The sequence below is a fragment of the Hibiscus syriacus genome, unplaced genomic scaffold, assembly GCF_006381635.1.
Source record: "Hibiscus syriacus cultivar Baekdansim isolate YM2019G1 unplaced genomic scaffold, ASM638163v2 tig00111840_pilon, whole genome shotgun sequence".
Classification (NCBI taxonomy): Eukaryota; Viridiplantae; Streptophyta; class Magnoliopsida; order Malvales; family Malvaceae; genus Hibiscus; species Hibiscus syriacus.
In genome coordinates, this window is record NW_024063195.1 from 285553 (window position 1) to 298707 (window position 13155).

The window sequence follows — 13155 nt, forward strand, 5'->3', positions numbered from 1 at the left end:
ACAACTTTATAACATTAATAACACAAATATATATATCCATAAATAATCAAAATCCAACTTATTCATCATCCACTCTAGAAAAAAAATCATTGATTCAAGCATGTAAATCATGTAATATTCATATCAAATGGTAGAGAATTTTGATAAAGATCATTTTTCTATTTCACAACTTAATTCAAAAATCAAAGTAAAAAGGACTAAAATGAAGAAAAAGGAAGAAAACATACCTTACACATTTTTATCTATGGTGCATGAAATTTATAGGGAGAAGAAGGAGTTTTCTTGATTTTTCTACAAAAAATATCTATGTACATTTGTTAAATTCTAATTAAAATGAATTAAAATTCATTTTAGTCCAAAAGTTATTTCTACTTTGAATGAATCTTGATATTTACCACTTTTCCATGATTTTATCACCATTCTTACATCATCATATAAATATCAACATTTATTTGATTAATTTTTATCTTAGCCTTTGCTCTTTTCCAAAATTTCAATTTAGTCACTTAATTTCCACTATTCATCTTTAACATGGAAAATCCATTTAATCTCAAATTTCCATGTTTAATTATATTGATTAAAATTATAAATATAATATTTCAAACCTCATACTACCATTCTTCAAATATTTATAAACTTTTGATTCGATATGATTATCCAAATACTTTATCACTTATTAGCTCTTTACACAAATTTCATATCGAAATGTGAATTGCATAAAGAATCTATTCTTAAAGATGAATTATTTATTTATAGAATAAGTTTTTTGGGAAAATTACCTCTTTGGTCCTTTAATTTTTCTCTAAGATTCTACTTTGGCTACTAAACTTTCAAAAATTATGTTTAGTCACTAATGAAATTTTGGGGTATTACAATCTCAAAACCTAAAATTCTCAAATCCCTAAATTCCAATTTCTAATCCCTAAAATCTCAAATATTCATCCCTTAAATTCATTTGATCGATCGTGGTAATCGACCGTTTAGCCGATTGTGGAAACCGACCATTTGGCCTTTGTCCATTTGGCCGTGGCAAAGCCATGAAGCATGGGAGGGAGAGGGTGGGATGCGAGTTGGGAGGAAACTGGAAATGTTTTCTTAAACATTTTACTAATATTTTTATTTTTTAAGAAAAATAAATTTTTTAAAATTATAAGATTGTGTCATGTGTTACTTAACGATGTTTTATAACGGTTGTTACAACCGAGACATTTAAAGTAGTAGCGTTTATAATGTTAGACACTTATAATACTTATTTGTTAAAAAAATATATTTTATACACTTATTTTGATATTAAACAAAAAAAAATACTATCGTTTTAGAAATAGAAGAGAACAAATAATAATAAAAAAGCGTTTTTTTTAAAAGTGAACTGTTTTTGAACAGTTTTTTTTAGGACAAATAATAATAAATTGAGAGTTTGAAATATCAATGCAACGGTTGGTTGGGTTTTTACACATACTTCGATGATTAAACCTTAGATTCGACATGATTGGTTTGATGACGTCATTGTACTCGTCTTTGTAGTAATCTCATTGGTTCTCTCCCCCCTCTCTGTTTACTGCTGTGAAAAATTCATTAATTTACTACGAAATCAGTGCTCTTTTTTGTCTTACTAATTCTTAAACCTAGTAATCATATATTAGGAGGATTGTTTTACTTGATTTTTACGTGTTTCTATCTAACTTTATAGAGTTCATTTTAAAATATAATAATGATTTTGCTTGGAATCGAATTTTTGAAGGATGACATTAAAATTGGTCAAATTAAAATTTATGCTAATTTTTTACTCAAACTAATATATTGATATAATTATCTCACACACATAAATAACGGTTACAATGTCTTTTTTATATTTTTAAAATTATATATTTTTAATCGAATAAAAAAAATTATATTAATTTTGGATTAAATCATGTTAGATCTAAATTTAAGGTAAAAAAATTGAGATAATAATATAATTATCCTCCATAATTTAAGAATATTTGTTATAGTGTCCATGTCTATATATTTTTCTATTAGTTACCTATTTTATTGAATAAAGATGAGATTCTTATGTTATGTTAGGTTAGGTACAAGTTTTAACTCTAAAATTTAGATGGAGTTGAATCTCTCTAAATTCAAATTTGGATGATTACAATACTCAAATCGAGTTTGAGTCGACAAAAAACATAACATGACCCATGACTACACATACATACATACATACATACATACTAAAAGCCATATTTTCACTCATTTAACAACTTTAAAGATGTGAAACTAAATATATATATATATATTTACATTAGGTGTAAGTGGATTGTAGTCATATATATATGTATGTAAAATTAAAAATAATATACTGATTTAGGATCATTAGATGAGTGAAAACAAACAGTTAAGATTATCGATGAAAATGAGAATATATTTACTGAAAAAATATAATATCAGTCGTTTATTTTTATTTGTCTAACAATCTTAAATTGATATAAAACTAAGAATTTTTACATTATATAAGTGAATCATAACTATATATATGAGATTTGTATTAAATTTCATATTTGATTTCTAATATTTTATCGCTGATTGATATCCGATCTCAAATTTAATCATATATTCTACTTTAGTTTATGAATGTAACATTTATATTAGTGTTCAGAATTTGTTATTGTAAAAACACATCAGAGTTGTTCTTAAATACTTTTGAGGTTATAAATTGGAGTGGACATTTACCATGTAAGGGTAAAATATCCTTTTCATTTTATTGCAATTAGATAAAATAATATTTAAAAATCAAGTACTACTAATATTCATGTTGCGGGAGTATTTTTTCCCCTAAAAAATGAAGATAATGTATACAATTTATTTCATTTTTATTAATTACACAAATATAGTTAACCCTAAATGGGTCAACTACTTAACCATGGATTAGAACTCTGGTTAAAAACTCAAGTGGTTAAGTAGGGCAACCTCAACCACAAATTTTTTTATTATCAACAGTCACCATTCCTCCTCCTTCTCCTCCACCACCACCACCACCATCAATACCGCCGTCCTGTCTTTTCTTCTTTCCATTTCCAAGCTTCTAAGTTTTCTTTCATGACATCCAAATTCCCGTAAAAACCATATTGAAAACCCTATTTTAATTTCAATTTTCGTCTTGTTTTGGTTTGTATGTGCTTTTGTTGACTGTAGATGTTAAAGCCATGGAAGGAGCTCCCACAAGCACCCCTCCACTAAGCACCACCACAGCACCCAAATCACCCGACCCGGACACCGAAACACCAGTCGGGATTGAACCCACCACCAAGCCCAAATCTTTCACCAACGGCGTCCTCAAGCGTCACCGCCACAGCCACCACCAAGCGCCGCCCATAGTAGTGATCTACAAAGAATGTCTCAAGAACCATGCAGCCACTTTGGGCGGCCATGCTTTAGACGGCTGTGGTGAATTCATGCCGTCCCCAACGGCCACCCCAACCGAACCAACCTCCCTCAAGTGTGCCGTTTGTGGCTGTCACCGCAACTTCCACCGCCGGGAACCCGAAGACCCACCACCCATGACAACAGCCACTGCAACGATAGAATACCAGCCTCACCACCGCCACCATCCACCTCCTCCCGCGACTCAGCAACGACCGCATCGTAGTCCAAACTCAGCTTCCCCTCCGCCGATCTCGTCATCTTACTACCCTTCAGCTCCCCATATGCTTTTAGCTCTTTCCGGCGGCCTTAACACAAATCTGGGTTTGAACTCGAAAAAGCGATTCAGAACAAAGTTCAGTCAGTTCCAGAAGGAGAAGATGCTGGAGTTCGCCGAGAGAGTTGAGTGGAAGATTCAGAAAAGAGATGAAGAAGCCATCCAAGAATTTTGCAAACAAGTTGGGGTTGATAGAGGAGTTTTGAAAGTTTGGATGCATAACAACAAGAACACTTTTGGGAAGAAAGGTCAGGCCATTAATGGCGGAGAATCTGCAAACAACAACAACTACATTGATAGTGGAATCAGCCATGACAACGACGATAACAACAACAACAACAACAATGGTCAGAATCTGAACCATCACTTTGAAAGTGTTCATCTTGGAACTAATGGCTCTGCTTCATCTTAATCATGATTATCATGAGAATCAACTTTTTTTTTTCTTTCTAATGAGAAGATAATAAGCTGTTAGATAGATTAAGGACTTGTTTATTAGCTGTTTTTCTTTTACCTTTTTGTTATTTCTAATCAATGATCATGACTTTGTTGAGAATATAACATGGAAGAGATGTTTTCTTTGGAATTCTGGGTTTCTGTTTTCAGGAACCTTAAAAGAAAAAACCTTTGAATCTGTAATGTTCCCTTATTAGCTTCCATGTTCTGTCTGGGAAGCAGAAGCAGAAAATGTGATTAAAAAAACATTATCAGATTATTTTAACACATCCCATTAACTTTCTACTAATAATTTAAGGTACAACAATCTGATAAGATGCTTTGATGGGTTAGGTTTAGGGGATAAAATGATTAGATGCTAATCTCTTGGAATTATGCTATTTAAGGATGATTTGATATTTGCTTTATTTAATGTTTCAACTCACTTACCTTTTTTGGGAATGATGATGATCTGAAGTAGCAATTATTGCTACTATTATTAATCTTTACAATTGTTGTTAAGTCTAATTATTATTTAATTCGTGTTGGGTTTTCAAATATTTATTTGTCAAGATTAAAGATTTAGAGGAAGCTCTTTCCACTAAACCCTAACCTTCATTTAAAAAAACTGACCATTTTTTAATCAATAAAACTGACATTTTTTATTGATGAAAGATATTGGTAGGTTTAATAAAATTGACACAAGATCAATAATATAAATAATATATATATAAAGGGTTGGCTGTAATTTATCTAATGATTATATTGTTTATCTTTTAAGTATAAATGTCACAAAGAAGTGCTGAATATAAGGTTTATTACATTTGAAAACTAATTAGATTTTAGTTATGGATTTCGTTAAGATAAAATAAACCTACACACATTAATATATATATATATATATATATATATATTAAAACAATTTAAGAAATGTTTTATTTAATGTAATAGCAAATATTTTTACTTTATTCAAAAGAAAATACATTGCGTGAAGTTTATGCATATATAATGATAGCACATGCTGTATAATAATTCAGATTGAGCTGTTCTTTTAGGCCGTCTATTTAGAATATTTTTTATGAGGTAAATTTTATTAAAAAAAATACAAGTTAAGATAATATCTATTTATTAGGAAGATTAGTGAGATAATTTCTAGATTTATTGAAGGGTGATTCATTAAGTAGTTTTAACAAAGGAACATATTTTTTAAAAATATAAATGAATTAAAAGAAGATTATAATCATTCAAAATGATATTTCATTTTTGTAATTTTTTTTTTAAATAAATTTCATTCAATTTAAAATATATTTTCAAGGTCATATTTAAAAATTAAAATTTAAAATTATAATTTTAAGATTTGAAATAACGCATCTTTAACAAGTTACAAAATTTAGATTTTATAAAGATGTTAGTCATTCGTCACGTGTAATCTTACTCTTAAATTTATTTTTTTCTAGTTTACATATCAAAATTGTTATTTTTATAGGTTTTACTTGATAATAGAATTTTATTAAAATAATAAAATATTTGAAGTTTTCCAACACACTTAGATAAAAATCCATTATTTTTTTTTTCAAAATTATTACGGTGACCTCAAAACATTTGCAACGTGAAGTTTGCACCTCCTTCAATGTTGGACTTCTCTAAAGCCTTCTCAGCTTTGTTTCTCACCTTCAAGCTCTGGATTTTCCAGGAGGGTCTTAGTCGATGGTGACTCAATTAATATACACAAGTATTAGTTAGTTTAGATGAGAATTTATATTTTTTAAGTAAAATTATAGGTTTAAATTTTGATGTTATAAATCGAACTAATTAAATTGAGAGAATTATTTTTATAATATATTCCTCTAATATTTAATTCTGATTAATCAATCGAAAAATTAAATATTAATGATGATTATAATAAAAATATATATTTTAACATGGTAAAATCAGAATTAATTGTTATAAAATATAACCAGATTAATAATCGTAACATATTTAAAATATATTTTTGACAATTAAATTGTTAATAATTGAACCTATTTTTTTTTCAAAGAAAATAATACAATTTTTAAAGCGATCTTTATCATGTAGTGGTTTAATAAATACATAAATAACGTAACAAATATAACACTATGTATGTATTACATGCATTATATTTTATTCTATGTTTTTTTTCTTGGAAAATTCGATAATTTTAAAATTTTCAATAAGAAATTGATTTAAATGTTGTTAAGAAAAATATGGAATCAATTATCGTTTCGTACATGTACAAATGTGTATGATGTGAGTAATGTGAATGTCCGAACTAGTCGAGCTCTCCGTGGCCTTGCGAATATTATAAACTCTAATGTAAAATATTTTTCCTCAAATAGTGCATATATTTTCAAAAGTTCATTTTGGAATTAAAATGATAAATATAAAAAAAAAGTTCATTTAATTCAAACAATAATTTTAAAAATTGCTTGTTATAGTTATTGATTCTCTTTTATTAAATATTTCATAAGGTAAAAAATTTCCAATAGTTCACAATATAAAATCCCTATAAATACCGTGTAAACCTACAAGGTTAACACAATCCACACAACACAAAATAATTCAAAAGAATTATTTTATTCTCCTCTAATTTTTTGATGATAGATGAAGGTAAAAGAGCAGTCCATGATCTCTACATAAGTACAGCCGTAGTTGATCATTTAGTCGTTGTATCTTGAGAGATAGAAGACTAACAATCTCAGTACCATAAGAATGACACAAAATTTGTCTTAAAAAAAAGCGTATAGATACATGCATCAACTTGTTTCCAATATGTTAATCTATCATAAATCAATTTTTATTTCTTAATGTTCTTTTCAATTATTTAATAAAATATTTTATTTTTAATTTTTTCTTCTCAAATTATTATAGTTTTAACAATTTGAACACATAATATAATATGATTCCTACACTAAAAACTACATAATAAAAGAAAGAAAGTGATTGGATCCTTTCGTGTTACTATTTTCGTGAATGATAGAAAAGGGATATGTACTTGCATTGATAAAAAAAGAAACCCTATTATTTTAGTTGATTGATTTTATATTATTTGGTTTCTATTTTCACTCAATGATGATCTCATAAGAGAATGGGGGTTTTCTGTTTTTAATTGACAATAATTGTTTTTTTTTATGAAAAAATAACATCGCAAATGGAAATGTTTTATTGGTTAGAAAATGAGACTGGTTTAGTTGTAAGGTTACTGTAACAAGTATGTGCAATATAAGTAGAAAAGTAGAACAGATAAGAACATAGGAAAAGGTTTATCTTCTTATCTAGAAAATAATTTATTACTATATCTAAATACAAATATTGAAGGATCTTGTGATTATATGATTAATTGAAATCTCTAATAATTAAATATTATATTATTGCACGAATTAAGTTACCTCAATGATTAAAGATATAATTATTATTTTTAGAGATTTTAGGTTTGAACATCAGAGACTACAAGGTTATTAATTCTCATTATCAAATTGTTGAAAATCTTTAGAATATATCCTACATTGTAATCACACTATATTAATAATAAAAAAAGATATTGTATTCTTGGGATGTATGAGAAAAGTAGTTTTGTTTTAAATAGTCTGAAGTAATTACAAAGTAATATCTATTTATAAGTTTTCCTAGTCATTTACAACACATATGTTGCAGATGCAACTACACGAACTCAAAATCTCTAAAGAAAATAACATTTCCTTTGCCACTAAATCAATTCAATAGGTTCAAAAATGAGAAAATAACTAAAATATAATATAAAAATAATATGAACATAACAACATAATAAATATGTTAAAATTTATAGAAAAATGTAAGATAAAAAAATAAAAATTAGGTATTTAACAATTAAAGAGAGAGAAATGAGTAATTAAAGAGAGAGAAATGAGTAATTAGAGAGAGAGAAATGAGTAATTAGAGAGAGAGAAATGAGTAATTAGAGAGAGAAATGAGTAATTAGAGAGAGAGAAATGAGTAATTAGATAGAGAGAAATGAGTAATTAGAGAGAGAGAAATGAGTAATTAGAGAGAGAGAAATGAGTAATTAGAGAGAGAGAAATTAGTAATTAGAGAGAGAGAAATGAATAATTAGAGAGAGAGAAATGAGTAACAAGTAAATTAACCCATCCACTTGTGATAAAATGGAGTCTTCCAAAAAAAACAAGGAAAAATAATTCTATTGGATTCATACCAAGCCTACACGTCTATGAAAGTGTTTGAGTTAGATAAGTAAAGTTATACATGGAATTTATATATTGGGTAAATTATAATGTTCCTTATTGAACTTCACTCGTTCTCTTATTTTACTCATTATACGTTTAACTTTTTTATTTTTCCTCCTCATATTATAACTAGGGGCACATAACCTCCTATATTATGAGTTGCAACAAAAGTAAAAGCTCTATTGTAATGAGGATTTCTAGCAAGATTAAATGGTAAACCACCGATATAAAACATTATTGCAATTTTTTCATCCAATTTGGTCATAGTGTTCATGTCAAAAAATCTAGCAAGAGGTGACAAATTAGATTTTTTTATAAAAAAAATCAGTCTCTGATTCAATTTGAGAATGATAAAGCAATGAAACATCTTTAGTCAGTCATTGTTTCTTTTCCTTCTCCCATTTCTCTACTAACTTTAACATTTAGAGTTTCTAATTTTTAGTTACTTTCTTACAAGGTGCAACCCTTTCACCTGAAATTTGTAACAAATGAGCCTTCACCCCAGTATAACTTCCATTGCGAGTTTCACCACAAATATTACATCGATAAATTCAAATCCCTCCAACAGTTCCCCATTTTTTCAATTTTTCACATAATTCTACAATGGACATGAATTCTCATTCTGGGGTGCAGAAATTGACCCACTCCCACTAGCACTTACAGTTTCACAATTAACAACGTTAGAGCTTAGAGATGACAATTTTGAAAAAAATCTGAAATCATTAAAAAACGTCAGTACAACTATTTATTTGAAAAAAATAATCAAAGATAAATAATTGGAATCGAATAAATAAATTAAAATTAAAATTTAATATTTTCGCATAAAAAGACAACCGAAAATTAATTTCGGCCTGACTCACTTATCTGTCCCCAGCGGAGTCGCCAAGCTGTCAGAACCGTTTTTCGGTTGGGCCCCGGAATTGGGCTTCGACTTGAAAAATGTGGATTGGAGTCGTCACCGATCACTTTAAAAACATTTAGGTGGATCGGACACCCTCTTACCTGATCTGCGTTGTAACAGAAACGTATCGGGTCTGGGAGTCGGTTACGGTCAAGGAAGGATTAGCACCCTTGAACCGCCCTTTCAGTACAAATTAATTTAACGGTTGTCTTTAATTGCGAAAATTGAAATTTAAATTTAAAATATTCGATTCTGATTGCTTACCTTTGATTGATTGAAAGTTCAACTGAAATGTTAACAAATGTTAGATGGTAAAAAAAATACAAAAAAAAGCTAAAATAAAATAGGTAAAATAATTAAAGGTTAGTAAAAATAAATAAATAATAATAATAAACAAAAATAATACAAGAAAATAATAAAAGAAAATAAAATGAATAAAACAAAAAGTAAAGGGTTAGTTAAGAGATAAAAATGAAAAAAAAACTAAAAATCGTGAAAGAGAAAAAAAATAAACAAAAGTGAGTAAATTAAAATAAAAACAAAATAGAGGGCCAAATTGCAAAAGAATGTAAATTAAAGTAGGGACTGAATTGAATAAATCAAAAATTCAGATGCCAAATTGTATATAGTGACCAGATTGTAAAGCGATTCAAAATACCAGGGAATGCAGAGAGAATTTAAGAATCCCCTATTTGTAAACCGGTCCTTGCTATATATATATCCCAATAGCCCAAAATCACTCATTTTCAGCATTCTCTCAAAAATCTCATCTCTCTCAAACGAGAGAAGGCTCTCGGCTCCTTTCCCTTGGCGATTTCCGGCCGCCGCTCGCGGAGGCCGACAAACCAAAACTCACCCTGAAACACTCGTCTCAACACCCCCAAGCCAAAACTAAAACCTAAACACTCAATAAATTCCCCCACCAGCGTAGATCTACGCTCAAAGCTTCGTCTTGTACCTTTTCCAATGAGTCTTCTCGGCTTCCCGACGTGCTCCTCTCTCGATGATATCCTCGTTTTTGTTTAGATTTTTACTTGCTTGGATTTACTGTTGTGGGGCTTTTCGGCCTTTGGTTTATATGTTTCTTGGCTTACTGTTCTCTCTCTTTTCGTTGGTTTCGGTGATATTTGGTGTAGATGGTTGTATACTGTTGATGGTTTTGGTTTACTGTGTTTTGTGGATGCTGTTCTCTGGTGGTGCTTTGTGCACTGTTGATGATTCGTGTTTTGCTTGTGACCGTGTTTGGCTTTGATGATGTTTTTTGGCTTAGAGTTTCTCTGGTAATGTACTGTGTACCGATCCTTTCCGTCCTCTATTGGTCACCAGGGTATTTATACCCTGCTCGGTGAACCAGTACCCTGGGTTGTTCCGTTTTGCTCGGGGCGTTACTGCTGAAATCCCGGGATGGTTCAGTCCCGGGATCCTCAGCCGACGTCTTGCCGTTTCACGTGACCCTTGACCTTGCTGTGCGGCGCCTTGACTTTAGGGTTTCAAAAACCCTAGTCTTGCTGTGTAATCTTCATGCACTTGGGCCTAATCAGGTCAGCTGGATCAGGCTACCTGGTTGGGCCTGTTAGACTCTGACTTGGACCCTTTTATTCGGACCTGAACTTTGGACCTACAAAAAAAATAATAAAATGTTAATAATAAAAAAGAGAAAAGGGAAAAAATTAATAATAATATATTATATATAAAAAATATTTTTCAAAACCTATATAATATATAATTTCAAAAATATTTTAAAATTATATATTATATACTTTTTTAAAAATGTTTTCAAAATTATATAGTTTTCAAAAATGTTTTTAAAAAATTATATATTATATATAAGTTTTCAAAAAATGTTTTATAATATATGTTTTTAAAACTATATATTATATACTTTCAAAATGTTTTAAAAACTATATAATATATAAATGTTTTCAAAAATGTTTTATATAATATGTTTTTAAAATGTTTTAAAAACTATATATTATATATACTTTCAAAATGTTTTAAAAACTATATAATATATAAATGTTTTCAAAATATTTTTCAAAACCATATACTATATAGATTTTAAAAACGTTTTCAAAAACTATATAATATATACTTATTTTCAAAAATCATTTTTCCGAAAATTATACATTATATTTTGTCAAAATATTTTCAAAAACTGTATTACTATATACACACATATATATAATAAAATAGGAATATATATATATATATATAAACAAAATTACTCTAGTCAAAAATAAGTGTCTACAGTTGCCCCTCTTTGTCCTTTTTCGTGGAACGAAAAATAGGACAAAGACAAAATGACACAAATTTTCGCTCGGTGGAGTTGAAAATTGACTTAAATTAGGAATAACTCCCTGTTGAATTGTGTTGTGGATGAACCATTCGTTGCAAAGTCGAGTCCATCTTGAAATGATATGGAATTGAAGCCGTAGTCCGAAATTTGAATTGGAACGTGACTTCTCGTCGTCAAATTTTAGTCAACTTTGGTCTTCTTCTCGGTTTAAAGACTTTAGCTAAAAATCTGACTGGAAATTAATTTTTTGACTCCATGCTGTGGTTGACAGGCCCTTGAGCTAAATGAAATCAAACTCAAAGTCCTCGTTGACAGATAGCTTTTCTCGACTTAAGCTATTCTGCTGAAAAAATAGTTTTTTGTCACTAAGGCACGGTTAACCCAGGTCTTCTTCTCGACTTGAAAAACCTCGATTGCAGTCGAACAGTAGTGTGATTTAAGTGTAATCGAGCTGAATGGAGTTGAACTTGACAGTTTTATTGACAGATAGCCCTTCTTGCCTTGGGCTTGCTGTAAATGATGTGCCTTGCAGCTGAGCGTAGTCAAACTCGAAGGTCCTTTGGAGATAGATAACCCTTCTAGCCTTGAGTTATATTGTAAATGATGTACCCTCGAAGCTGAGTGTAATCGAACTCCGGGGTCTTTGGCAGCTAGCCCTTCTCGACTTAAGCTATATTGCAAATGAAGTGCCTTGGAGCTGAGCGTAGTCGAACTCAAAGGTCTTTCGTTGGCAAATAGCCCTTCTTGCCTTGAGCTATGTTACAAATGATGTGCCCTCGAAGCTGAGTGTAATCGAACTCGGGGGTCTTTGGCAGATAATCCTTATCGACTTAAGCTATGGTACAAATGATGTGCCGTTGAGCTGAGCGTAGTCAAACTCAGAGGTCTTTTGTTGGCAGACAACCCTTCTAGACTTAAGTTGTGCTGCAAATGATATGCCTTGGAGCTAAGCGTAGTCGAACTCGAAGGTCTTTGATGACAGATAACCCTTCTAGCCTTGAGTTATGCTGTAAATGATATGCCCTCGAAGCTGAGTGTAATCGAACTCAGGGGTCTTTGGCAGATAACCCTTCTCAACTTAAGTTATACTGCAAATGATGTGCCGTTGAGCTGAGCGTAGTCGAACTCAAAGGTCTTTTGTTGGCATACAAACCTTCTAGACTTAAGTTGTGCTGCAAATAATATGCCTTGGAGCTAAGCGTAGTCAAACTCGAAGGTCTTTGGTGACAGATAACCCTTCTAGCCTTGAGTTATGCTGTAAATGATATGCCCTCGAAGCTGAGTGTAATCGAACTCGGGGGTCTTTGGCAGGTAGCCCTTCTCGACTTAAGTTATGCTGTAAATGATATGCCTTGGACCTGAGCGTAACCGAACTCGAAGGCCTTTGTGGCAAATAGCCCTTCTGGCCTTGAGCTAAGCTGCAAATGATTTGTTTAAAAAAATGGCTTCCCTCCACGGGTTGAAGCCGGTCATGATTCTTTAGGTGGTTTCTCTGAGCTAGTCTGAACCAAATGAGACGATCTTTGAATGACTCCCCTTTTATGGGAAAGCCCCCTGATGAATTCTGTCAGCCAGATATCTTGAAGACATTAACTTAAAATATGTT

The 13155-nt window shown here is 30.5% G+C and overlaps 1 protein-coding gene across 1 annotated transcript; it reads left to right on the forward strand.

Annotated features, from left to right (window-relative positions):
• The first annotated feature begins 2977 nt into the window (after positions 1-2977).
• Positions 2978-4237, forward strand: LOC120171956 (zinc-finger homeodomain protein 10-like). The gene has a single exon (XM_039179549.1). The coding sequence runs from the start codon at positions 3186-3188 to the stop codon at positions 4089-4091; it is 906 nt and encodes a 301-aa protein (XP_039035480.1). The 5' UTR covers positions 2978-3185; the 3' UTR covers positions 4092-4237.
• The last annotated feature ends 8918 nt before the right edge of the window (positions 4238-13155 follow it).

Excerpts from the sequence above, each read along its gene's own strand:
- LOC120171956 (XM_039179549.1), top strand. The coding sequence starts at position 3,186 with ATGGAAGGAGCTCCCACAAGCACCCCTCCACTAAGCACCACCACAGCA.